The following is a 26,653-nucleotide window of genomic DNA, read 5'->3' as shown; positions in this document are numbered from 1 at the left end:
ATCAACTAATTGAAACTTGGTTTCAATGAACTTTATTTCAATGTCTCTTTCATAAACGTGATCTCTTATGAAATGATGTTGATATCAATATGCTTTGATCTGAAGTGTTGAATGTGATTCTTGATCAATTTAATTACACTAGTATTATCACATAAGATAGGAATCCTTTCAAATTTGAGTGAGTAATCCAAGAGTTATTGTCTAATCCAGATCACTTGTGTGCAACATGCAACTATAGCTACATACTCAGCTTTTATAGTGGATAAAGTAATTATTGCTTATTTCTTTGATCACCATGATACAAGGGAACTTCCTAAACTTAACAAGTTCCACTTGTTTTTTTTTCTTTTAACTTTGTCACTAGCAAAGTCAACATCATTATACCCTATTATGTCAAACTTTCATCATTTCTCAAACCATAAGCCATGATTAATAGTTCCAATAAAATATCTAAAGATTCTTTTTATGATTGTTAAGTGTGGTCCTTAAGTTAAAGACTAAAATCTAGCACATAATCCAACTAAAAAAATAATATTTGGTCTACTAGTAGTTAAGCATAAGAGGGTGTTAAGTCAGACGAAGCAATTCTCAGCAAAATTTTGAATATGAAAAATATAATACATATTGTTATTACTAACCTGTGTAGTAGTATTTCAGATATGTATAAGAACAAGGAAAACTAAAGCATGAAGTAGGGTCAAGCAAAACAAAGATCGGACAAATCAAGCCAAATAATATAAGGATCATGACTTGCACACCGGATGACAATGAATACCAAACGAAGATATGCCGAGAACAATCCAAAGCGCTGTGACACCCTTCTACCCCATAATAGATAAATAACAACAATAAGAATAATTCAATAAATATAACATCAAGAAGGGTCCACATATTTTAATAAAAACTCATAGGTTCACAAGTCTTGAAATAAATAGAAATAATAATAATAATAATAATAATAAAGTTTTACTCTTAAAAGAAAATTATCAAGGTCTCTAAAGAAAAATGAAAGGGATCCAGAATTTACAAATATAAGGTGAATATAAAACTCCTAAAAATAAGTCTCCTCAAACGACAAATAACAATTCATAACTAAAGCATCCTAAATTCATGCCCCAATGTCACATCCTATCAGAGCAGAACCCTTTCCCTTTAGAACTCAACACTATGAGTGCCTTCATCTTCACCTAAAAGAAAACCACATAAAAACAGGACGGTGAGAGATAGATAACATCATATATGAACATAGAGCTACCCAATTCCCACCCCACACCGTGCACCAAAATATCATCATTAACTATAAACAACAAATACATCTCATATAATTACTAAACATCATTTTTTTTCAATCATACAAGCTTTCATACACATGCTCACTATATGCTCATACACATCTCCTCTCCTAAGAGTCTCAACTTGGCACTCCGCACAATGGGCGTACCTCGTCAATTCCCTTAGTTGTTGCCAATGCGGGCATACCGTTCTCACACCCTCCCAGGGCCGGTATGTTGCACAGTTAAACACCCAGCGGCCCGTGCAAAGGCAATCCACCCACCGTTAAACCCTCTGTGGCCAGTGAGCTGCGCAGTTAAACACCCAACGGCCAACGCATGGAATGCCTCCCGTCATGGTCCCCCCCTGTCTCAAACCCTCTCTGGGCCCAGGGTCTAATGCAATATAGCCACGTCTGGCTTCTCAAGCACCACATGCAACTCATAAGTCTCATGCAACTCATGCATCCCACGTAACTCATAATTAATGCATCTCCATTATATAACATCATCACATGTCAATAACAATCCATGCAATATCATCCTCACATGCTAGGTACCTATCATTAAGTTATCAACATCATAGACCACAAATTTCACATAATTCTTCACACATCACAATATCTATGACATTCAGTTAATAATTTAACCATAACTCGAGATATACATATCCTTTCTAAGTGCTCCCAACTCCATTAGAATCCTAACATCAATATCTACAACTTTCATGAAGAACACAAATCCTAATAAAGTCGTTTAGGTTACCATTCAGGGCTCACAAAAATTGATGTTGTGGTTCGCACACAGATTGGAAGGCTAAAATTGCAACTCACATAACTTGATCAAATATTAATATGTTTACACGATTCTTGTCTCTAAATGGTAACCCCAGATGTCTAGTTTCTAACAAAACAAACGGCACTCGATTTGGATAACTACATAGAAAGATATCGCAAACTTACAAACATATGTCGGGGTCCCGACGCCCGACGCCCAAAACTGGCGCTGAGCGCCCAAATCTCTGCCCAGACTCCCCTCTGTGAAATTTAAACCTGCGTTTTACGAGTTTCAACAAGGTTTTTACCAATTTTCACTACTTCTACACCCCGTTGGTTCAGTTTAACTCCATTTATATTCTTCATACGTTCCAAATCAATCCATACACATCTCAAGCCTCAAAAATTGGTTTCCATTGGTTTTACAAAAAAAATCTAAACTCTTCTTAACACATAAAATTCAAGTCATCAAATTTAAGGATAAAGAATTAACAAGAAAGCCCCAATGGAATTCAAAGACAATTCAAGAAATAAGTTCTTCCAAATGAATTAAGAATTTAGAACATCGATTGCACAGATAATTGTTCAGAATTTTAAATAGAGTTCCTAGAGGGACTTAGGGATTGCCCTCACTACCCGAACACCCCTATATTCACATATGAAGAAACCCATCTCCCCCGTACCTGGATGAGCAGAAGATGAATGGTCTTGGTGTGATCTAAGATCGTTCCTGAGTACTCTTCCTTAGAGCTCTTTGTTTCTCCTCTTTTTTCCCTAACCCTTCAGAACGCAAATGAGGCAGATAGGGTTAACACCACCTGACTCCTTTCTTAAAATTAATCCATTGGACTGGGTCAACCCAACCCATTTTCCTTCTCTTCTAACCCACTTCTAATTTTCCTCAAAATAATTAAATAAAATAAATACATGTATATTATAAAATATTTTTTCTCTATAATAATAATATATTTCTGACCCTAAATATAATAATATAATTTCAATAACAAAATATCATATAAAATCAACCTTCTCTTAAAACATATAAATATTTATTTAAAAATGCTAATAAAAATACTTATTTAATACGTACAAAATAATTGTCCAAAATAATAATTATTTAAAACGTACAAAATAATATTCCTCTATAATTATTAAAATAATTATGACCAAATACCATCTAATAATAATAATAATAACCTTTTTGAAAATTGGGGTGTTACAATACTCCCCTCCTTTAAGAAATTTCGTCCCCGAAATTTTTGTAATGGTAGACTTCTCTCTTCTTACTTTCTAATCCTTATGCAACCTCACTACCTTATTGATGTACAACTCTATCAATTTCACCAAAGGATATCTAAAGGTAAAACAAGTAAACTTGGCGAGTCTATCCACTAAAACACAAATAGAATCGATCTCTTAAGTATCTCAGACAAACCTACAATTAAGGTCTATCCACTCACCATTACAGTTCCAAAATGGGACGTCTAAGTGCTACAAAATTCCAAAAGACTTCTTGCATACTAAACACGAGCATACAATTTCTCTACTCCTCTCTTCACCTTAGGCCACCATGCTTCCGCTGCACCACTCTGATACATCCTCCTAAGGTCCCGATACATCTCAGTAGCTCCTAAATGAATGTCCTTCCTCTAAAATCATCTTTCTTAATTGAAGGTTACTAAGCACCCAAATTTGTTCTTGCACCTCAAAATAACATCGATTCTACTCAAAAAAATTATCTACACTCCTACCAATCTTTTCCACTTGGTTCTCTAAGAAAGGCTCTAACTCCCAGGCTTCTCTAATCTCATCCATTAATTCACTAGTCACTTTCAACATAATCAATTCAATGCTCCTAAGGATAATCTCACACACAAAGCATAAGTCTCTAAATTCTTCAATCAAATCCAACCCTTAAATCATCATAAACGATATACCAGAGGTTATCATAATCAAGGCATCTGCTACAACATTGGTTTTACTTCTATGATCATCTCTAAAGATTAAGCACCTAAGCAAGTTCACTAGGTATACATATCAGATCTCTAATTTCACCACTCCATCTACACCCAAGTCAAACTCTTATCCATCACCTTATCCTATAGCCTCATATCTTGTCACCAAAATTGTGCTTCTCCAATTTCCTTCAACAATCCATTCGTTACTCAAGTCATACTTAGTCTCACACTACTAAGAGTAACCTTATAAGCCAAACTTAAATCTCTAATTTGAGCCAAAAGGATTCATCTCTCTAATCATAAGGGAAGATAAATATAAAGGTTTCCTACACAAAACATCGGTCACCATAATAGCTTTACTCAATTAACAACTAAGTTTGAAATATTAGTCCTCTAGAAATTAAACTATCTTTTTAGTCACATAATTAACTACTCGGTCAACAGATAATTAAGGCTCTAACGATCAAAAAATACTTCAAGCTTAGAATCATATACATAATGTCTCCAAATCTTAGTATAAATATTAAAGCTACTAACTCAAGGTCATAGATAAGAAAATTCCTCTCATGAATTTTCAATTGCCTAAAATCATAACCTACTACCTTTCCTTCTTGTCACAATACTCCTCCCAAACATATCTTTAGAAGCATAACTATATATCACAAAAGGCTTACTAAGATCGGCCAATGCTCACACTAGCGCACTAGTCGATCTTTCCTTAAGAATTTGGAAACTACTATCACACTTACTATCTCACACAAAAATAACACTCTTCTTACTCAATATGTTCAAAGGTAATGCTATCTTAGAAAGTTACTCAATAAATATCCAACAACAATGAGCTAATCCAAGAAACTCATAACCTCTCTAATAGACTCATGTATCTCTCACTTAAGCACAACTTCTATCTTAGATAGATCTACGTTATACCTCCGCAAGAAAATTACATGGCCTAGAACACTCATCTCATACAGTCAAAAATCATACTTAGATAATCTATCCTAAATTTATCTTGGATATATCTTCACACTTAACTCTTAATATGGTGATATCACATCCTAAGATCAATCTCATTAATACACAAACATCCACTAATTGATCCATAAAGTCATCTATCCTCATATATACATACATGCATATCAAATCATATTAGAATACCTACTTTAAAATCTTCATATATACTATCCCTAAGCATATACGAATCAATCATCGTTTACACCATAAAGCATGAATCAACTTTACCACATAACATCATACAATCTTAAACAACCTCTCAATCCACCTAACATCTTAGAATCATGACAAAAATCAATTTTTTTATCCTTGCATTGTCTAACGATTCAAAAATATCATGACACCATACATATCCCTTCAACAATGATCAAAGAAAATGATACCTAGAGAGTTATACTCATCCAAATGATCTCAAACCTATCTCAAAAGAAAGCTAAGAGAATAAGTTAAAACTCTTATGAAGACATAAAATTCTAAAAGATCCTCTTCTTAGCTAAAAATTTCAAAAACCGCAGCAGATATATTCGGCGCTTACAGCTAGACCTTTGATCACCAAAGTAGCTATAACTGAAGTTCTAGACCTCCCTTTTACCTGATTCTAGTTCCATTGGAAAGATAACGTCCACGGCTACAACCTTTGTGAAGACCATAAAATCTAAATCTGTCAATACAGTACTCATACTGGCACAACAAAACTGTAGCGAAAATATCCTCTACACCAAACAGCATTAGTGTATCAATATATCTAAGGCCACAAAAATACCTCAACCCTTCCAAACTCACACCTCAACTTCATATCAAAGTTTCCCACTACAAATCTAAACCAAACAACTCACATATTCAGTACAAAAGACTTAGAAAATAAAATTCACATACTACCTAAACCATAAAAGGTCAACATACAACCATCAAACTCTAGAAATCATCAACACTTCAATCTCTCCTTAAGAATACCAAAACTCCAATTCTCAACATACATCATCCTTGGATTCAATCGCTACAACTATAGCTTTCAAAAATTCCACCAATCGTAAACTCTTAATACACTAAAAAAAATTAATGTCTTAACCAAAGCTAAGGCCTCAATAGTTCCTAAAATATTAGCACAATATCTCGTCTATCACTACTCGCACATATGATTGCAACACAAGGATATCACTCAACCACTACTTCTTACGTAAGCAAGAAGTATCAAAACAAATAAGCAATCATGAATAGCCTCAACTAAGCTATATCATGTCTTTCAGCCAAATTCTGAGAAAATAATATAAGTGTAAGCACAACACTAACAACACAAGGGAAACATCATCATCATCATCATTATCCTCATCATAAAGCAAAACATATTCCATCATTCATCTACCAAACAAGCATAGTAGACTCATAACTCACGGCCGATTGGATCGACCTGCTCTGATACCACTAAATGTGACACCCTTCTACCCCATAATAGATAAGTAACAACAATAAGAATAATTCAATAAATATAACATCAAGAAGGGTCCACATATTTTAATAAAAACTCATAGGTTCACAAGTCTTGAAATAAATAGAAATAATAATAATAATAATAATAATAATAATAAAGTTTTACTCTTAAAAGAAAATTATCAAGGTCTCTAAAGAAAAATGAAAGGGATCCAGAATTTACAAATATAAGGTGAATATAAAACTCCTAAAAATAAGTCTCCTCAAACGACAAATAACAATTCATAACTAAAGCATCCTAAATTCATGCCCCAATGTCACATCCTATCAGAGCAGAACCCTTTCCCTTTAGAACTCAACACTATGAGTGCCTTCATCTTCACCTAAAAGAAAACCACATAAAAACAGGACGGTGAGAGATAGATAACATCATATATGAACATAGAGCTACCCAATTCCCACCCCACACCGTGCACCAAAATATCATCATTAACTATAAACAACAAATACATCTCATATAATTACTAAACATCATTTTTTTTCAATCATACAAGCTTTCATACACATGCTCACTATATGCTCATACACATCTCCTCTCCTAAGAGTCTCAACTTGGCACTCCGCACAATGGGCGTACCTCGTCAATTCCCTTAGTTGTTGCCAATGCGGGCATACCGTTCTCACACCCTCCCAGGGCCGGTATGTTGCACGGTTAAACACCCAGCGGCCCGTGCAAAGGCAATCCACCCACCGTTAAACCCTCTGTGGCCAGTGAGCTGCGCAGTTAAACACCCAACGGCCCACGCATGGAATGCCTCCCGTCATGGTCCCCCCTGTCTCAACCCCTCTCTGGGCCCAGGGTCCAATGCAATATAGCCACGTCTGGCTTCTCAAGCACCACATGCAACTCATAAGTCTCATGCAACTCATGCATCCCACGTAACTCATAATTAATGCATCTCCATTATATAACATCATCACATGTCAATAACAATCCATGCAATATCATCCTCACATGCTAGGTACCTATCATTTAGTTATCAACATCATAGACCACAAATTTCACATAATTCTTCACACACATCACAATATCTATGACATTCAGTTAATAATTTAACCATAACTCGAGATATACATATCCTTTCTAAGTGATCCCAACTCCATTAGAATCCTAACATAAATATCTACAACTTTCATGAAGAACACAAATCCTAATAAAGTCGTTTAGATTACCATTCAGGGCTCACAAAAATTGATGTTGTGGTTCGCACACAGATTGGAAGGCTCAAATTGAAACTCACATAACTTGATCAAATATTAATATTTTTACACGATTCTTGTGTCTAAATGGTATCCCCAGATGTCTAGTTTCTAACAAAACAAACGACACTCGATTTGGATAACTACACAGAAAGATATCGCAAAATTACAAAAGTATGTCGGGGTCCCGACGCCCGACGACGCCCAAAACTGGCGCTGAGCGCCCAAATCTCTGCCCAGACTCCCCTCTGTGAAATTTAAACCTGCGTTTTACGAGTTTCAACAAGGTTTTTACCAATTTTCACTACTTCTACACCCCGTTGGTTCAGTTTAACTCCATTTATATTCTTCATACGTTCCAAATCAATCCATACACATCTCAAGCCTCAAAAATTGGTTTCCATTGGTTTTACAAAAAAAATCTAAACTCTTCTTAACACATAAAATTCAAGTCATCAAATTTAAGGATAAAGAATTAACAAGAAAGCCCCAATGGAATTCAAAGACAATTCAAGAAATAAGTTCTTCCAAATGAATTAAGAATTTAGAACATCGATTGCACATATAATCGTTCAGAATTTTAAATAGAGTTCCTAGAGGGACTTAGGGATTGCCCTCACTACCCGAACACCCCTATATTCACATATGAAGAAACCCATCTCCCCCGTACCTGGATGAGCAGAAGATGAATGGTCTTGGTGTGATCTAAGATCGTTCCTGAGTACTCTTCCTTAGAGCTCTTTGTTTCTCCTCTTTTTTTCCCTAACCCTTCAGAACGCAAATGAGGCAGATAGGGTTAACACCACCTGACTCCTTTCTTAAAATTAATCCATTGGACTGGGTCAACCCAACCCATTTTCCTTCTCTTCTAACCCACTTCTAATTTTCCTCAAAATAATTAAATAAAATAAATACATGTATATTATAAAATATTTTTTCTCTATAATAATAATATATTTCTGACCCTAAATATAATAATATAATTTCAATAACAAAATATCATATAAAATCAACCTTCTCTTAAAACATATAAATATTTATTTAAAAATGCTAATAAAAATACTTATTTAATACGTACAAAATAATTGTCCAAAATAATAATTATTTAAAACGTACAAAATAATATTCCTCTATAATTATTAAAATAATTATGACCAAATACCATCTAATAATAATAATAATAACCTTTTTGAAAATTGGGGTGTTACAAGCGCAACATAAGAAATCAGAAACAAGAGCAAATTAAGACCAAGATAAAGTTGGCTCAGCACCAAATATACATCAGACGAAGCTCAATGGTCAACCACATATAGGTCAACAAAATGATCATCAGTCATTGGATAACACAAGATGAAGAAACATTCTAGATGAAATAAAAGTCGTACACCTTCAAGACTGATCAGACGAGATGACAAAGTCAAAGTCTAATTCTTAGACGCAAACTCAAATTGCCAAACGCAAACGAAGCATGGTGAGGAAGCGTCTAAAGTCCACTAGTCACAACGAAGAAGATCATACATCATCTCTATTCATAAGAAAAGCACACGGAGTTATCAAAGATATGAAAAGAAAGAAGAAAAATTCAAGAGTGTGAATTCACAAGTCAAAGTTGTGTGTCAGGACAAGTACACCTACTTTTCAGAGAAAGGCAATGCCTCCGCAACTACAATGACAGAAAAAGGACAAATATACCTAGGTCATGATTGAAGTCAAAAATAAAAGGGAACAAATTACGCAAAGGACTTCACGTAACACAAATTTAGCAAGCAAAGCATTCAATGCAAAATCGAACGCATTAAATGAAAAAGATCTATGTAGCCATGCGAACGTTTATCTGCACCAACGGAAAGCTCCGCCTCAATAGACACATTCAAATTCAAACAACGGGAAGATTTATCACGAGGCTATAAATATCAAGACCTGAGAAGAAAAGAAGTAGAAGAGAAGCAATAAGCAATAAGCAAAAACAAGGGTCAAAACAATCTCACCTCTCTTCTTGTTCAAATTTGAATATATGTGTAAAACTAAGATAGTTTATCTTAGTGAGTGTAGAAACCATTTTATCCTCTCTGTGAGAGTTATATACACACTCTAAACACATTCTTGTAAAACTAAGGTTGAATACCTTAATGAGTGTAGAAACCATTTTATCCTCTCTGTGAGAGTCACATACACACTCAAAACATCTATCGTCTGTAAAGCCTGAAGAGGCTAGTAAAAGAATACTTGAAGAACCATAAGTGGTTTAAGAATACTAGCGTCAGCAAGTGAAGTTGATCAACCAGGAGTGGTTGAGAATACTCGGGCAACCAGAAGTGGTTTAAGAATACTAGCGTCAACAAGTGGAGTTGACGAACTAGAAGTGGTTAAGAATACTTGTAATCCTTTGTGATTGGTGGAACCCTTCAGTTGAAGGAGACTGAACGTAGCTCAGAAAGAGTGAACCAGTATAAAAACTCTGTGCATTGTTATTTGAACTAGAAACTTAGTTTTACTTTTATTGATTTATCACACTGAAGAACTTCATCCACTACTACCTATTCTCTAAACAATATTTACACGAATTTATATTTTTTTGACATAGGTAACCATTTTTGAACAGATGATAGATCTTCGGACGCAAGTTTCCTTTTACCAATCTTGCACTTTCCTTACACACTCAAAATATTATTTTCTGACAGAAAGTAGCAGCTTTGCGAAAACATTTTTAAAATCCTTCGTTCACACACATTCAACCCCTCTTCTGTGTGTTTTTCATCTAACGAAGGGCAGGCAGTAAATTGTCCACCTCTCTTCAGAGGAACCAAATACGACTACTGGAAACAAAGAATGATCGCATTCTTTGACGCATGTCACATAGACATGTGGGAGGTTGTAGAACAGGGAGACTACATTTCCGCACGATGATGATGGCAGGGAAATACCCAAGGGATGTTGGAATAAAAATCAAAAATAAAGATTTGTGCTAAACTCCAAAGCTAGAAACGCAATCATGTGTGCTCTAACCGAGGAAGAATACACCAAAGTACACAGCTTCAGGAGTGCCAAACAAATGTGGGATACCCTAGCCATAAATTATGAGGGATCCTTGGAGGTAAAACGCAACAAGCTAAGCTTGTTGGTCCGTAAGTACGAACTCTTCGAGATGGAAGAGAACAAATCTATCCAAACTATGTTTGGAAGATTTCAACTATTGTAAATGAACTCTCTTTTCTAGGTAGGACTTATGATAATTTTAATCATATTGACTAATTGCTTCGTAGTCTACCCAGGAAGTGGAGACCCAAAGTCACCACTCTGAGAGCATCCAAAGATCTTGAAAAGCTCTCATTGGAAGAACTAATAGGACTACTCAAAGTCCATGAGATGGAGCTACAATAAGATAAAGAAGGAAGAAAACAAAAGTCCATTGCATTGAGTGTACAAAAAACGAAACCTACATCATCATCCTCAAAAGCCTTAAAGGCAGAAGAAGCGTCCGACGAGAGTTGTGACGAAGATACGTGTGATTCAGACGATGAGATATCCCTCTTGTCTAGAAAAATATATTCTATGATGAAGGAAAACGGAGGATCACGTTGGAGAAAATACAACAGAACTCCAAGAGAAAAGGCATAGCCACTGTGTTATGAACGCAAGAAACCTGGACATTACAAAACATAATGTCTAGAGTTAGAAAAAGAAAATGAGAAAGAAAAGAAGAAGTCAACTCTCCACAAGAAGAAGAAGGCCATGATACCTGGGAAGACCTAGACACAACATCATCTAAAGATGATGAACAGACAAACATATGCCTCTTGGAAGACACAGACTCATCATCCGAATCTGATGATGAAGAGGTTAGTGAATCTGATTTCAAAGATCTTTAGCATGCATATAATCAGCTTCTACTTGATTCTGCTAAGATCTCTACAGCATACAAAGAACAGAAGAAAAGAATTTCTGAACTACTTGAAGAAAATCTTTTGCTCAAAAATGAAAATGCAAAATTATCAAAAGAATCAGAAAAAAGACTTAAAGAAACAAAACTGCTAAACAAAGAAATTGAAACACTAAAATATGATTTATCAAAGTTCACTCTAGGAACTAAGAACCTTGAAAATCTCTTGAAATACTCTAAGAGTAAAAATGATAAGTATGGATTAGGATATGTTGATTCTGAATCAGAAAACAAAGCAAGTACATCTGCATATCCTACTTATAATGGGCATTTCACGCCTTAGTGTAGTAACTTGCACAAGAAGGGGTATTCCAAAACCTCAAACACTAACATTTATGGACCCAAATCCATTAGGGTACCAAAGATTGAAATAATACCTGTTGTAGATCTGTTTAACAAGAAGAGGAAGTGTCTAGTCATGGTACCTGGATAGTGGCTGCTCGCGACACATGACAGGTGAAAGGTCTATGTTCCTAGACCTCAGGTCCAAGAAAGGAGGCCTAGTCACATTCGGAGGAGGATAGAAAGGACAAATCATGGGGATAGGTAAAATAGGTATAAATTCCTCCATCACCATTGATAATGTCTTGTATGTTAAAGGATTGACACATAACCTGCTGAGCATAAGTCAGTTATGTGACAGTGGTTACAAAGTTTCCTTCAACAAAAATAAATGCACCGTTAGTCAAACTGATTCATCCATATTATTTACAACTAACAGATGAAATAACTTGTACAAAATAATGCCTAATGAACTAGAAAATCAAAATGTTGATTGTCTAGTATCATATGAAAACCAGTGGTTGTAGCACAGGAAGCTCAGTCATGCAAGTCTGAGATTAATCTCAAAGCTAAAAAAGCATAACCTCGTAAAAGGTCTACCGAGTCTTGTGTACTAGTCGAATAACCTATGTGAAGCATGTCAAAAGGGGAAACAAGTTAAAAGTTTGTTCGAAAGTAAAAATCATGTTTCCACCTCAAGACCTCTTGAACTGCTCCACATGGATCTATTTGGTCCCACTAGGACTGCATCTGTCAGTGGTAAAAGATATGGACTAGTCATTGTTGATGACTATACTAGATGGACATGGGTGTTGTTTATAACCCACGAGGATGAGTCCTTCAAGGTATTCCATATATTTTGTAAAATAATTCAAAAACGAAAAAAAAGAATATCAATTGCGTCTATAAGAAGTGATCATGGGGGAGAATTTGAAAACGAACAGTTTCAAGATTTTTGTGAAGAAAATGGAATTAAACACAATTTTTCAACCCCTAGAACTCCACAGCAAAATGAAGTTGTAGAAAGAAAGAATCGGTCTTTACAAGAAATGGCAAGAACTCTATTAAATGATTTTTCAACTCCCAAACATTTCTAGGCAGAAGAAGTTAATACTTCCTGCTATATACAAAGCAGAATATATCTTAGACCTGTCTTGAAGAAAACTCCCTATGAATTGTGGAAGGGACGAGCACCCAACATATCATACTTTCATCCATCTGGATGCAAATGCTTCATTTTAAATACTAAGGATAACTTAGGCAAATTTGACTCAAAAATCGATGAGGGCATCCTACTTGGATACTTTGAAAGGTCAAGAGCCTATAGAGTCTTCAATAACAGAACTAGAACTGTTGAAGAAGCCATTCACGTTAAATTTGACGAAAATAAGCCTGATAAAGAAATATCAGAGCTAGGAACCTTCTTTGAGAATATGCAGGTAAATAAAAATCCATCAAAAGAAGATGAGTCTGAAGGAATCAAAGGTCAATAGGATGACAAAGAAAAAAGAGAGCCTGTCAATCAAAACTAGCAGATGAAGGCTCATCATCCTCGAGAGCAGATCATTGGCGAGGCAAAAGATGCAGTAAGAACGAGAAGCTCATTCAAAACCCAAGCACAAATTGCGCTGTTATCTCAAATTGAACTGAAAACCACGGACGAAGCCCTATCAAACGATAGCTGGGTCCAAGCCATGCAAGAAGAACTCACCCAATTCCAAAAGAATAATGTCTGGAAACTCGTATAAGCTCCAGAAGATAGAACAATAATTGGCACAAAATGGGTATACAAAAACAAGCTAGACGAATCAGGAAATGTGGTAAGAAATAAAGCAAGGTTAGTAGCAAAAGGATACTCACAACAAGAAGGTATAGACTTTACTGAAACTTTTGCACTTGTTGCTAGAATAGAAGCCATTGGAATATTACTTGCTTTTGTTGCATTCACTGGTATGAAATTGTATCAAATGGATGTTAAAAGCGTATTTTTAAATGGAACAATTTCAGAAGAAGTTTACGTAAACAAACCCCCTGGGTTTGAAAGCGATTTGCTTCCATCTCATGTTTTCAAATTAAACAAAGCTTTGTATGGACTGAAACAAGCACCACGAGCGTGGTACAACAAATTAAGCTTTTTTCTAACAAACAACAATTTCATAAGAGGAAAAATTGACAGCACCCTATTTAGAAAAGAACTAAAAGATGATTTCATAATAGTTCAAATTTATGTAAATTACATAATATTTGGAGCTACTAATGACAATCTCTGTCAAGAGTTTTCCAAGCTTATGCAGGATGAATTTGAGATGAGCATGATGGGAGAACTAAAGTTCTTTGTAGGACTCCAAATCGTCCAATCAGACGAAAGAATCAAAATTCATCAGACGAAATATACAAAAGAGCTACTGAAGAAGTATAAGATGGATGATGCAAAACTAATGAAGACTCTAATGCATCCATCTACAACTCTAGGTCTGGACGAAGACTCACCAGACATAGATAGCACCACGTACCGAGGAATGGTAGGCTCACTCTTGTACCTAATGGCATCCAGACCTGACATTATGTTCAACGTCTGCGTCTGCACCAGATTTCAAGTGAGACCTAAGGAGATACATTTACAAGTTGTTAAACGCATTTTGAGATATCTTAAAGGAACAAATAACCTGGGAATCAACTTCTATAAAAGCTAGAATTTCTCCCTATTAGGATATTGTGATGCAGATTATGTAGGGGATAAATGGGAGAGAAAAAGCACTAGTGGAGGATGTCACTTTCTTAGTCGCTACTTAGTTTCATGGACTAGCAAAAGGCAAAGCACGATTGCCTTATCAACTTGCGAAGCTGAGTATGTCGCTATAGGACAATGTCTTATGTAGCTGCTTTGTATCAAACATCAGCTGGAAGACTACGACATATGAAAGTAGTATTCTTGTACTCTGTCATAACACTACTACAATTAGTATTTCTAAAAACCCTGTTTTGCATTCTAGGAGTTAACATATTGAGATTAAACATCATTTCATTATAGATCATGTGCAAAAAGGAACCTTCGATCTAGTGTATGTTAAAATAGAGGAACAATTAGCTGATATCTTTACCAAACCTCTTCAAGAAGATAGATATATCTGGCTAAGAGATAGGCTAGGAATGGAACTGATAGGCGAGTAACAAACCCCTATTACTATTTGATGATTACAAAGGAGAAGAAATTAAAAAGAATCTATCAAATCTACCTCAGGAAGAAGTACGAATAATCATGTGAGGGGGAGAGCACATACTAAGGGGGAGAGCCTTAGTACCCTAAAATACCTAGTAATTTATATGATGTATGAAATATATAAATTTTCTTGATTGTCATAAATCTGTACATATGCTATATATCTGAAACAAATTGATAGATTATATTTGTCATCATCAAAAAGAGGTAGATTATTAAGTCAAACGAAGCAATTCTCAGCGAAATTTTGAATATGACAAATATAATACATATTGTCATTACTAACTTGTATAGTAGTGTTTTAGATATGTATAAGAAAAGGCAAAACTAAAGCATGAAGCAGGGTCAAGCAAAACAAAGACTGGACAAATCAAGCCAAATAATATAAGGATCATGACTTGCGCACCAGACGATAATGAATACCAAATGAAGATATGACAAGAACAATCCAAATAGCAATATAAGAAATCAGTAACAAGAGCAAATTAAGACCAAGACAAAGTTGGCTCAGCACCAAATATACATCAGACGAAGCTCAATTGTCAACCACATATAGGTCAACAAAACAATCATCAGTCGTTGGATAACACAAGACGAAGAAACATTCCAGACAAAATAGAAGTCGTACATCTTCAAGACTGATAAGACGAGATGATATGACTTTCCATCATCTTATAATTTACATAATTAAATATTTTTCATAATTAAAACTATTTGAAGTTTGGATTCAACGAATTTAAAATTCTACACACACAATCTTGGGTGGAATAATATTGTTAAAAAAATATGTAAAAGAAATATTAACATGACTTTGTGTAAAACATTTTTAACCTAAAAAAATATAGATGAAGAAGAGACGAAGAGATTTCATGAGTGAATGATGGAACAAGTACTGTAGAAGTAGCCTCACTTAATTAAATCCATAGCTGAAGCGGATGGAGAAGTTAATGTGTACGGTCAGGGAAGCAAACGTGATCTATCTGAATTTCAGCTGGCGAGAATCACGCCTCTTTTTCTTATTCCAAACGCAAACACCGTCTTGTTTACGTCTCATTTTTTAATATATACTATTTTTTTACTACTATTTACGTCCCTAGATTTTTTTTTCTTTCTAAACATGATGCACACAATGTCTAAGTGTTTTAAACACGTAATTTATAGCTTTTTATATTATTTATTTTTTAAACACTAAAGTAATAACACACTCTTTGTAGTTTTTTTTTTTTGGTAGCGCACTCTTTGTTTTTGGTAACGATAGATAGTGTGGTTTAATGTTTTTATTTTTATTTAATAAATATTGCATCAATTTCATTTCATAATATAAAATGCATTAAAAACTGGAAACAGAAAGTGTTAATCAAGTCACGACGACATATGAATTTTGTCCACTATGCGTTTCGTCGGCCATTTTCTTATTCTCTATCCTCATTTCAACTTTCTACAGTAATTTGTTGGATTTTATTAAAATAAATAAATAAAATTTGTTCGATTAAAAAATATGCATTGAAATACAAGCTTATATAGGATTCTTTCCTTCCGTCATCTTGGGATAAATTTATGGAAGAAAAAATAAGTTAAAAAAAACAAGATAAATTTCACTTAATGTTTGGTGAGAGAGATTTTTTCATATCCAAAATTCATGATTTTTGAAAATTTCAAATCTTAAGAATTATGATTTTTGAAAATTGCTAAAATCCATTTGGTACTCATAAATATTTCTAGGAAAATTTATATAGCCTTCTTGAAAAATAAAATTTTTTATGTTTGGTTACAATATTATTTTCTTGAGTATAGAAATATTTTTTACAAAATAATTATTTAAAAAAAATGAGTTTCTTCTTCTTTGTAAGGTGAAACCAAGATTCTTGATTTAAAATCTTCAAGGAAGTTAAAACATTTCTCACACCAAATGGTTGCTTAGGTCAAATTAATATATAATGCGACAAATTAATTCTTTTACTTCGATATGTCGTAAAGTCTCATCGTTTAAGAGTTGAGATCAATGATAGTTTATAAACACTTTCTTGCTTTAATTCATCAACATGTTTTTTCAATAGTAAAATTGTAACAATCCAATGAATACTAAAATGGAAGATACCTTAAAGGTGTTGATTCTAAAAAGGTCGGTGGATTTAAGATTGAAAACATTGACACTAGTAAAAAGATCTAGACCACTTATGCCCATTAGCTTTGATTAGGGGGCGTGTTTTGGTATGTTATAAAGTCTAACATTATATAGGAGTCAAGTATCCAATAAGTCGATTATAAATATCCTCATATCTTTAAGTCATCAAGATATCTTTTTAAAGATAAAATTGTGACAAGTCAACGAGTATTAATACAAAAAGTACCTCAAATGCAGGATCCTATCAATGATGCTAACGACTTGAGATCAAAACAACTCTAAAGTTATTTTAGTTTAATTAGTGATTTTGAATCGGTCAAAATACCTTCACAATAAAATCATGACTATTGAGCGAACGTCAAAACAGACAATACTTTATATATAGTGATCCTATCAAAATTAGTGAACTTGAAGTTGGAACAACTCTAAAATTACTTTAGGTTAAAGTGATTTGAAGTTCAAATATTGGATATACGAGAAATTTATTATTTGATCCTACTTAATTCAAACAAAATTATTTCTAACAGAAGATACACATGGTCAATAAAAAAATAATTTATACATAAATAAAAATTACTTTTGAAAAATTCAAACAAATCTTTATATTCATTGTATAGAAATTAATGTTCTTTCGAGAGAAATTTAATTTGTTTTTTTTATAGTTTATTTTCTTCTCTTTTTAGAAAAATTATTGAAACGTCATTTATATCCCATGCGAGTGATCCCCTGCATTAGTGCATAGGAAATTCTTGCAGCAATGGTGAGAAAAATCTGCGATGCATAGGAAAAATGGGTCCACAGAGAGAAATATTAAAGAAAGAAACAAATGAGGCTCGTGGGACCCTTTGGCCCACTCTCCATGAGAAATTGCCTCGATCACACACACAATCACATGCATCCGATAACTCACTCCTTCTCTTAATGTCATTTGGACAAAAATATATAACAAGACAAACTTTTGTCTAAATTCTGAGATTTGTCGGAAGGTAACACCATATTATTTTAAGAAACTTTTTATATTAAAAAGAAGAAGTTATTTTAAGAAAATACATACTGTGAAATTAACAGTAGAGGCTATAGTAGAGTGTAGAATGGGGATTATAACTTATAATTAATAAATTTCTTATGTTACAATTGACATTTAATTTAATGATTAATCATGTGATATTAATTATACTCGAATAAAATGATAAAGTCATATAATGACCACCATCATGTAATTGATTAGAGTAAAGTTGGATAAAATAAAATTTCAAGATTGAGCCTTATAAATAAAAACAGTTAGAAAAGGAAATTTACTAAAGATAATTAACCACATTATTTTATAAAATTAATCAATAAAGTCAATAAAAACTTCAATAAAGTCAATAAAAATTTCACATAAATAATATATTGACTAAAATAAAACTCCTACTACGACTATTCTTGTATTTTTATATAGAAATTTATATTTAATTTAGTTCTTAATTATAAAATAGAAGGTTAATTTAGTATAAAAAAATTATTTGTTATTATGAGAAATGAGACATTGAGACAATTTAGGAAATAAAATCTTTGTTCATTCTTTAAAAATACTTGTTTAAATATCTTATTTTGAGAGAATAACATCTTATTTCAAATAATTTTTGTCTTAATTTTATCTCAATATGATATTTATCTCCAATAAATCCTTGATGAAAACCTTCAAAAACATCTATTATTGTATTCAAGTTATGAAGTTGATCTTATCACACAACTCTTAAATTATAATACCATTTTTTTAAGGTATCAATAATTCTACAATAAAATTCTTCAATTACTTTTTATTTTTTTAAAAAATAAAATGACATAAATGAAGAACATTATAATGAGTGATACAAAGTGACGAATAAAAAAAACTATATAATAAAAACAAGAATAGTACTTAAATATATTACCTTCATCATTTAATACTTCTTCTATAAAATACTAAGAAGATTTGTAAAAGTAATATAACATTATTCACAATGAACGATACTAAATTATCCTATAATTTTTTTTTCATATAATGCTCTTATAATAATTAATAAATTATTTTATGAGTTATTATTCATATAATAATTGTTATAAAAATTAATAAATTTATTATACATAATGTGTAACTGAATGATAGCACAAGAATCTTTATACTTTTCCTTTATTTTTTTTATGAGGGTTAACAAATTAAATTTGTACTTCACTCTTTCACGATAACTCATAAAATTAACGTGTAATAGAAGTCAAATTTTAAGAACTAAAATAACACCTATAAAAAATTGAGGGGTATCATAGAATTTCTCTAAAAAAATTTCCTACTTTGGATACCAAGTTACATACTAGGCATGTTTGGAAGCTTATCTAATACTCAAAATTCCATATTTAAGCCAGAATCACTTTAATTAATTAGAAGTTCATCTTTATTATTCATATTTAAGCCAGAATCACTTCAATTAATTAGAAGTTCCTCTTTAGTATTTCTTTTGGATATGGAGAGAATATTGATACACGTTTTTCTGACTTGGTTCTAAATTCTTATCTCACACGTTATTATCTCTAAAATGACCCTTACATTTTCCCGCAGGTATATTAACAATCCAGTGATGGGTAAGAGGGTAATTTGCTACACATCAACATCTATCTAGCTGGTTATTTATACACACCATTGCTACCCTCACAGTAGCTGCCTCACTGCATTACTCCATAGTGAGCTTAGCTATGGTTTCTCCCAACCGTGTAGCTCTCTTTTCTCTTCTCCTAACTCTGCTGTGTGTAGCAGCTGGAGCCACTTCTTCTTCCAAAAATGCCACAAAAATTGGCCAAGGCTACCGTCTTGTCTCCATTGAAGAGACCCCAGATGGTGGCCTTATAGGGATCCTCCAAGTTAAGCAGAAGACCAAAATCTATGGCCCTGACATTCCCCTTCTTAGGTTCTATGTCAAGTAAGTCACCACTCCCACCACCACCACTATGCACATGAATCTACATTTTCCTTTTTCTAAAGTACCCTTTTGCATTTTCCCAAGCATTATTAGTATTTACCTAAAAAATTGTGTTTTTATTAAAAAAAAAGCTTTTTTTTTAAATAAAATTTTTGTCCTTGTTCATTGTTCATTGGTCTTGATTTTGCAGGCATGAGGCAGAGAACCGTTTAAGGGTACACATAACCGATGCACAAAAGCAAAGGTGGGAGGTTCCCTACAATCTTTTGCCAAGGGAGCAACCACCACCTTTGAGTCAAAGCATTGGGAAGTTCAGGAAGAACCCTATAACAGTCTCTGAGTATTCTGGCTCTGAGCTTCTGTTCAGCTACACTCCAGATCCCTTTAGCTTTTCAGTGAAAAGGAAGTCCAATGGTGAGACCCTTTTTGATTCCTCCTCTGGTGATTCTGACCCTTTTAGTTCCCTTGTTTTCAAGGACCAGTACCTTGAGATTTCCACCAAATTGCCTAAGGATGCCTCTTTGTATGGTTTGGGAGAGAATACACAGCCGCACGGGATCAAGCTATACCCAAATGACCCTTACACTTTATACACCACTGACATATCAGCTATTAATCTCAATGCTGATCTGTATGGATCACACCCTGTGTATATGGATCTCAGAAATGCAGGTGGCAAGGCTTCTGCACATGCTGTTCTGTTGCTTAATAGCAATGGAATGGATGTTTTCTACACAGGAACTTCTCTTACATACAAGATTATTGGAGGTGTTTTCGACTTTTACTTCTTCTCTGGGCCTAGTCCTCTCAATGTTGTTGATCAGTACACTACCTTAATTGGAAGACCAGCTCCAATGCCTTACTGGGCTTTTGGTATGATTCATTATGTCACTCTTTTATTTTTAATGTTGGGTATTCTACTTAGAGTATGTTTGAATACTGGCTTAGAAGAACTTTTAATAGCTTCTCAACAGGGAAGAGCTCTTTATTTATAGTGGAGAAGCTCTTAAAAGTTCTTTTAAACTTGTATCTAATCAGACTCGGTATATATATGATATTGGTGATATTGGTTTGGGTGCTATTAATATTCTCTATTTATGTAGATTTAATAATTATTAATTGGGAAAACTAGGCTTGCTAGATGCAAATACTTAATGAGATCCAATATGCTGGGCTTTGACTAAATTGAAAGAAACAAATGTTATCAAATCTGAGACTATTTGATTTCACTTTCAGTCTTTTTCGATTCATGATTCTGAGATCATTCTGTTGATGTGAATAATGCAGTTGAGAATGCAATGAGTCATGTTTTCTGCTTTAGCTTATCTATAATTGTATGATAGAGGATGTTCTGATTTGTTTTATAAAGTTAGGTCTGCAAAGATCTTTTAATTATTTATCACCCTTGGGAAGATTTGGATCTTGGCTAACTATTGTACGTCCAATTTTAGTAGTTGAGTAATTTAATACCTTTTAGGTCCACATGGAAAGATAAGGTTCCACTTAAAAGTTGGAAACTTAACTTTACCATATAAAAAGAATTCATCTTTTTTGATATACTTTGGAGTCAAGAATTTGACATTTGTGACATGCTTCTACAAAGCAATCTGTGGGTCCTGGTCAAGGACTATCATTGCGTACACGTGGTCTATCACTTTGTTTCTTTTTCTTGGGAGAGAAATCATATTCATATTTGTATCGGATTGTGGGTCAACAGCACTAACATTGGGCAAGATTTTCCTGTCCTTTTAAAGATAAGCTTCCTTGATGATAGACGAAATTGACCCATCAATTACTACAGTTGGGGTAAAAATTAAGGTGAAAATAAAATCGATCCAATGACTTTCATCTTCAATTTTAACTCTGTGCCGTACTGACCATAAGTGTATTGAGAGAGTATAACTTTTAAAGTTTAATGAATTGGGTGAAATCATGAAATATTCTGTCTTGTAACTGCACTCTTTTGAAATCTAATTTTTTCATGGAGTCATTGTTTTAACTATAATTTGCTACATTCACAATACATGATGCTACTTCATTTGTCAATTAAATTAAAAGGGTGGGTAGCATTTGGTCCTTATGATTCCAGATCTAATTGAGAGTGGTGCATGAAGTTCTTCTAAAAGTATTTTGACTGGTATCATTCACAAGAATCTACTTCATTTGTCAATTAAATGAAAGGGGTGGGTAGCATTTGGTCCTTATGATTGCAGATCTAGTTGAAAGTGGTTTCGAAGTTTTTGTTAATGTAGTTAACTGATGTCCTCATTTATTTGGTATTATAGGATTCCACCAATGCAGATGGGGATATCACAATCTATCAGTGGTAGAAGATGTTGTGGAGAACTACAAGAAGGCTCAAATCCCACTTGATGTGATATGGAATGATGACGATCACATGGATGGGAAAAAGGACTTCACACTCAACCCAGTCAATTACCCTCGTCCAAAGCTTTTGAACTTCTTGGACAAGATACACAACATTGGCATGAAATACGTTGTCATTATCGACCCTGGAATTTCTGTTAACACCAGTTATGGTGTATATCAAAGGGGTATAGCTAATGATGTTTTTATCAAGTATGACGGCGAACCCTTCTTGGCTCAAGTTTGGCCTGGTGCAGTAAACTTTCCTGATTTTCTTAATCCAAAGACAGTTTCTTGGTGGGTTGATGAGATCCGTCGCTTCCATGAACTTGTCCCTGTTGATGGCCTTTGGATTGACATGAACGAAGTTTCAAACTTCTGTTCTGGAAAGTGCAAAATCCCCAAGGGGAAGTGCCCAACTGGAACAGGACCTGGATGGATATGTTGCTTGGATTGCAAGAACATTACCAAAACACGGTGGGACGAACCTCCATACAAGATTAATGCCTCGGGAATTAAAGCTCCTGTTGGCTTCAAAACAATAGCCACTAGTGCATACCACTACAATGGTGTTCTAGAGTATGATGCTCACAGTCTTTATGGCTTCTCTCAATCCGTTGCAACTCACAAGGGGCTTCAAGGGCTTCAAGGAAAGAGGCCCTTTATTTTGTCGCGTTCCACTTATGTTGGTTCGGGCAAATATGCTGCACATTGGACTGGTGACAATCAAGGCACATGGGAGAACTTGAAGTACTCAATATCCACAATGCTCAATTTTGGCATATTTGGGGTGCCAATGGTGGGTTCAGATATATGTGGCTTCTATCCGCAGCCAACTGAAGAACTATGCAATAGATGGATTGAAGTAGGGGCTTTCTACCCTTTCTCAAGGGACCATGCAAACTACTACTCCCCTAGACAGGAGCTTTACCAATGGCAATCAGTAGCTGAGTCTGCTAGAAATGCTTTAGGTATAAGGTATAAGCTACTTCCATTCCTTTACACCCTGAACTATGAAGCTCATGTCAGTGGAGCCCCAATTGCTAGACCTCTTTTCTTCTCATTCCCAACTTACACCGAGTGTTATGGCCTTAGCACCCAATTCTTGCTAGGAAGTAGTCTCATGATTTCTCCAGTGCTTGAGCAGGGTAAAACACAAGTGAAAGCTCTCTTTCCTCCTGGTAGCTGGTACAGTTTACTTGATTGGACACACACCATTACATCGAAGGACGGGGTCTACGTCACCCTTGACGCACCTCTGCATGTGGTCAATGTGCATCTGTATCAGAATACCATTCTTCCAATGCAGCAAGGTGGAATGGTCTCTAAGGATGCTAGAATGACACCCTTCACCCTCATTGTAACCTTCCCATCTGGCGCGACTGAAGGCGAGGCTAACGGGAACCTTTTCCTTGATGATGATGAATTGCCAGAAATGAACCTTGGAAATGGCTACTCAACCTATGTTGATCTCCATGCAACTGTGAATCAAGGAGCTGTGAAAGTTTGGTCAGAAGTCCAAGAGGGCAAGTTTGCTCTGGAGAAAGGTTGGATCATTGAATCTATATCTGTGTTGGGATTGGAAGGAAGTGGGGCAGTGTCTTCTCTTGAGATAGATGGAAAGCCACTGATTGGTGTCTCAAATGTGAAAGTTAGTACATTAGAACATGAGTACTTGAACAGTGAGGGAGAAGGAGAAACGAAGACTGTGATGGTAGCTTTGAAGGGATTGAACATCCCTGTGGGTAAAAACTTTGCCATGACCTGGAAAATGGGGTAATAACCTCCTAGGTTCAGTGGTTTCATCTTATTTATGATTTTGTAACGTTGTTATCGTGTTCTTTTCCTTTACTAGAATTCTTGTAGGCTTTGAGGCGTTGTGAGGGAGAAGAGATGAGCTAGAATTATGCTCGTCCTTTTCCATTTTAACAAGCCTAGGCAACATGGCTTATGGGTTCAGATCTGAATGTTATGTTATTAGTTTTTTTGGTACCTAAAGTTGAAACTTATCGTCATTCAAGTGATTTAGAATTATGCCTTCTATGGCCTTATTGGAATCTTGTATCTTCCGGTCTTAGAATAATAAGCCAAATTTAACTAAATGAATCTAATCACTGAATTTTTATATTTTAAGGTGGACTCCTTGTCCTCTGGATATATATCTACATCAGTTTTGTGCTCCTTTCTGTTGGTCATTTCATGTCTGCAGGTATGATAACATAGTTTTGATTGGATGCCCATAATATAGGATCAAAAATGGATATTATCACGCGATATATCTACCTGATTTATTGCTTTAGATAGAAATAACAAGTTTTGATAAATTTTCATCCATTTAACATAAAAATTAACCATTTAATACTAACATTAGATGATACAAGTAATAATGACTTGTGTCTTTTAATCAAATTGTTCAAGATTCAATTTTTGATTTTAATTATGAAATAGACTATGATGAAAAAAGGATACCTACTTTATAAAAACCTTAATTTGTTTGGATTTTGGTTTTATTAAGAAATAGATTATGTTAAGTACTATTTTGTACCTATTTCATGATTAAAGAAAGAGTAACCATTTAACATGTAAAATCTTTAAACATAAAAAATTACTAAAACCAATGGTAAATGGAATTTTGTTAATATGAGTACAGTAGAAACTCTTTAAATTAATATTTGGTAAATTAATAAATTCTCTAAAATAATAAATTTGTCCGGTCCTGACTTGGGCTAATGTAAAAAATTGAAAAAATTGATCAAATAATAAGATAATAATTTTTCGGGAGATCCCTTTATAATTTTCGGTCCCAAGAAAATCATAAATTAATAATTCATAGAAACTGAAAAAAATATATTACACTCTATTGAAATATGATTCAATAGTTGTCTGTTTTCCTTTAAAATTCAAGTCTATTTGGATCTCATCTCTAACTTTTTTTATTGCATCCAATAGCTCAGGTGTTGTATTTTTGGATTGTATCATAAAGTTGTGAAGAGTGTTTGATGCCATAAGTGCTTCCTTTTGCGTAACAGGCTCCAAAGACATTGTATCATCTTCGCTGTATCATCTTCGCTGTATCATCTTCGCTGTCATCCTCTTTAAATTAATAATTATTAATTTATCGATAAATTAATAACTCTCTAAATTAATAAATTTCTCCGGTTCTGATATTATTAATTTAAAGAGTTTCTACTGTACCTTTCTTGAAGTTGAGTTTGGCTCTAGTTAAAACTTCAAATCAAGAATCATGTGCGAGAGAGAATATGAAAGATGCAAAAAAAAAACCTTATTTTCTTGTGTCAAAACAAAATATACAAAGTATATATACACATAAAACTACCTAAATTAACTTTGTAATTAACTATGATTAGATAAATTAATTGAATGTTTGAAATTAGCCAAATTAATAATATTAGTTAACACCCCTTAAAGTTGGAATGTATATCTAACATTCCAAGCTTGGAATACAAAGTGGAGAAAGGGACAGATTGCAAAGGCTTTGTTAAAATATCTACAATTTGGTCCTATTTAGCAACAAAGAGAAGCTGTATGACTCCAGCTTGTAATGTGTCTCGAACAATATGGTAGTCAAGCTCATTGTGTCTAGTGTGCTTGTGGGAGATTGGGTTTGCTACAATATGAAGGGTAGACTGATTATCATAATGTAAAGCAATCCGGTGTGGGTGATCAATTAGCAAGTCCTGAAAAAGATAAAGAAACCATTGAGCTACACAAGTGCCTTGTGCTAAAGCTCAATACTTTGCCTCAGGAGAGGACTTGGAGATGACTAATTGCTTCTTACTTTTCCAAGAGATGGGAGCATTTCCAAGGAAGAAGAAAAAACTTGTGATAGAACGACGAGTATCAATGCAAGACCCCCAATTTGAATCAATGAATCCCTTTAAGCATAAATTATAATTTCTGGGAAAGAACATGCCTGCACCAGAAGTGTTCTTAATGTAGCAAAGTACCCTAGTAGCAGCTTGGTAATTGATAGTGTTGTCGAGTAATGCACATTAGTAGAAGCATCAACATGTTAGTTGAGCTTGCTCATAACATAACAAATATTAGGTCTGGTA

General features: G+C 34.2%; 2 protein-coding genes across 2 annotated transcripts; both read left to right on the top strand.

Annotated features, from left to right (window-relative positions):
- Positions 1-10,699: 10,699 nt before the first annotated feature.
- Positions 10,700-11,088, top strand: LOC145953369 (uncharacterized). The gene is made up of 2 exons (XM_083067309.1): positions 10,700-10,902; positions 10,971-11,088. The coding sequence occupies exons 1-2, from the start codon at positions 10,700-10,702 to the stop codon at positions 11,086-11,088; spliced, it is 321 nt and encodes a 106-aa protein (XP_082923435.1).
- Positions 11,089-19,931: 8,843 nt separating this feature from the next.
- Positions 19,932-24,634, top strand: LOC109793289 (alpha-xylosidase 1). The gene is made up of 3 exons (XM_020352751.3): positions 19,932-20,210; positions 20,401-21,083; positions 22,496-24,634. The coding sequence occupies exons 1-3, from the start codon at positions 19,987-19,989 to the stop codon at positions 24,355-24,357; spliced, it is 2,769 nt and encodes a 922-aa protein (XP_020208340.1). The 5' UTR covers positions 19,932-19,986; the 3' UTR covers positions 24,358-24,634.
- The last annotated feature ends 2,019 nt before the right edge of the window (positions 24,635-26,653 follow it).

This window comes from Cajanus cajan, chromosome 11 (genome assembly GCF_000230855.2).
Source record: "Cajanus cajan strain Asha chromosome 11, NIPB_CcT2T_4, whole genome shotgun sequence".
NCBI lineage: Eukaryota > Viridiplantae > Streptophyta > Magnoliopsida > Fabales > Fabaceae > Cajanus > Cajanus cajan.
The sequence above is the reverse complement of the archived record's forward strand: the minus strand, read 5'-3'. Positions and strand labels throughout refer to the sequence as shown.

What these genes read in the sequence shown, in the direction of transcription:
- LOC145953369 (XM_083067309.1), top strand. Translation starts at nt 10,700, where the DNA reads ATGTGTGCTCTAACCGAGGAAGAATACACCAAAGTACACAGCTTCAGG. An exon ending in TTTGGAAGATTTCAACTATT is followed by an intron (nt 10,903 to 10,970) that starts GTAAATGAACTC and finishes ATTGCTTCGTAG; the next exon opens with TCTACCCAGGAAGTGGAGAC.
- LOC109793289 (XM_020352751.3), top strand. Translation starts at nt 19,987, where the DNA reads ATGGTTTCTCCCAACCGTGTAGCTCTCTTTTCTCTTCTCCTAACTCTG. An exon ending in CTTCTTAGGTTCTATGTCAA is followed by an intron (nt 20,211 to 20,400) that starts GTAAGTCACCAC and finishes TTGATTTTGCAG; the next exon opens with GCATGAGGCAGAGAACCGTT. An exon ending in AATGCCTTACTGGGCTTTTG is followed by an intron (nt 21,084 to 22,495) that starts GTATGATTCATT and finishes TTGGTATTATAG; the next exon opens with GATTCCACCAATGCAGATGG.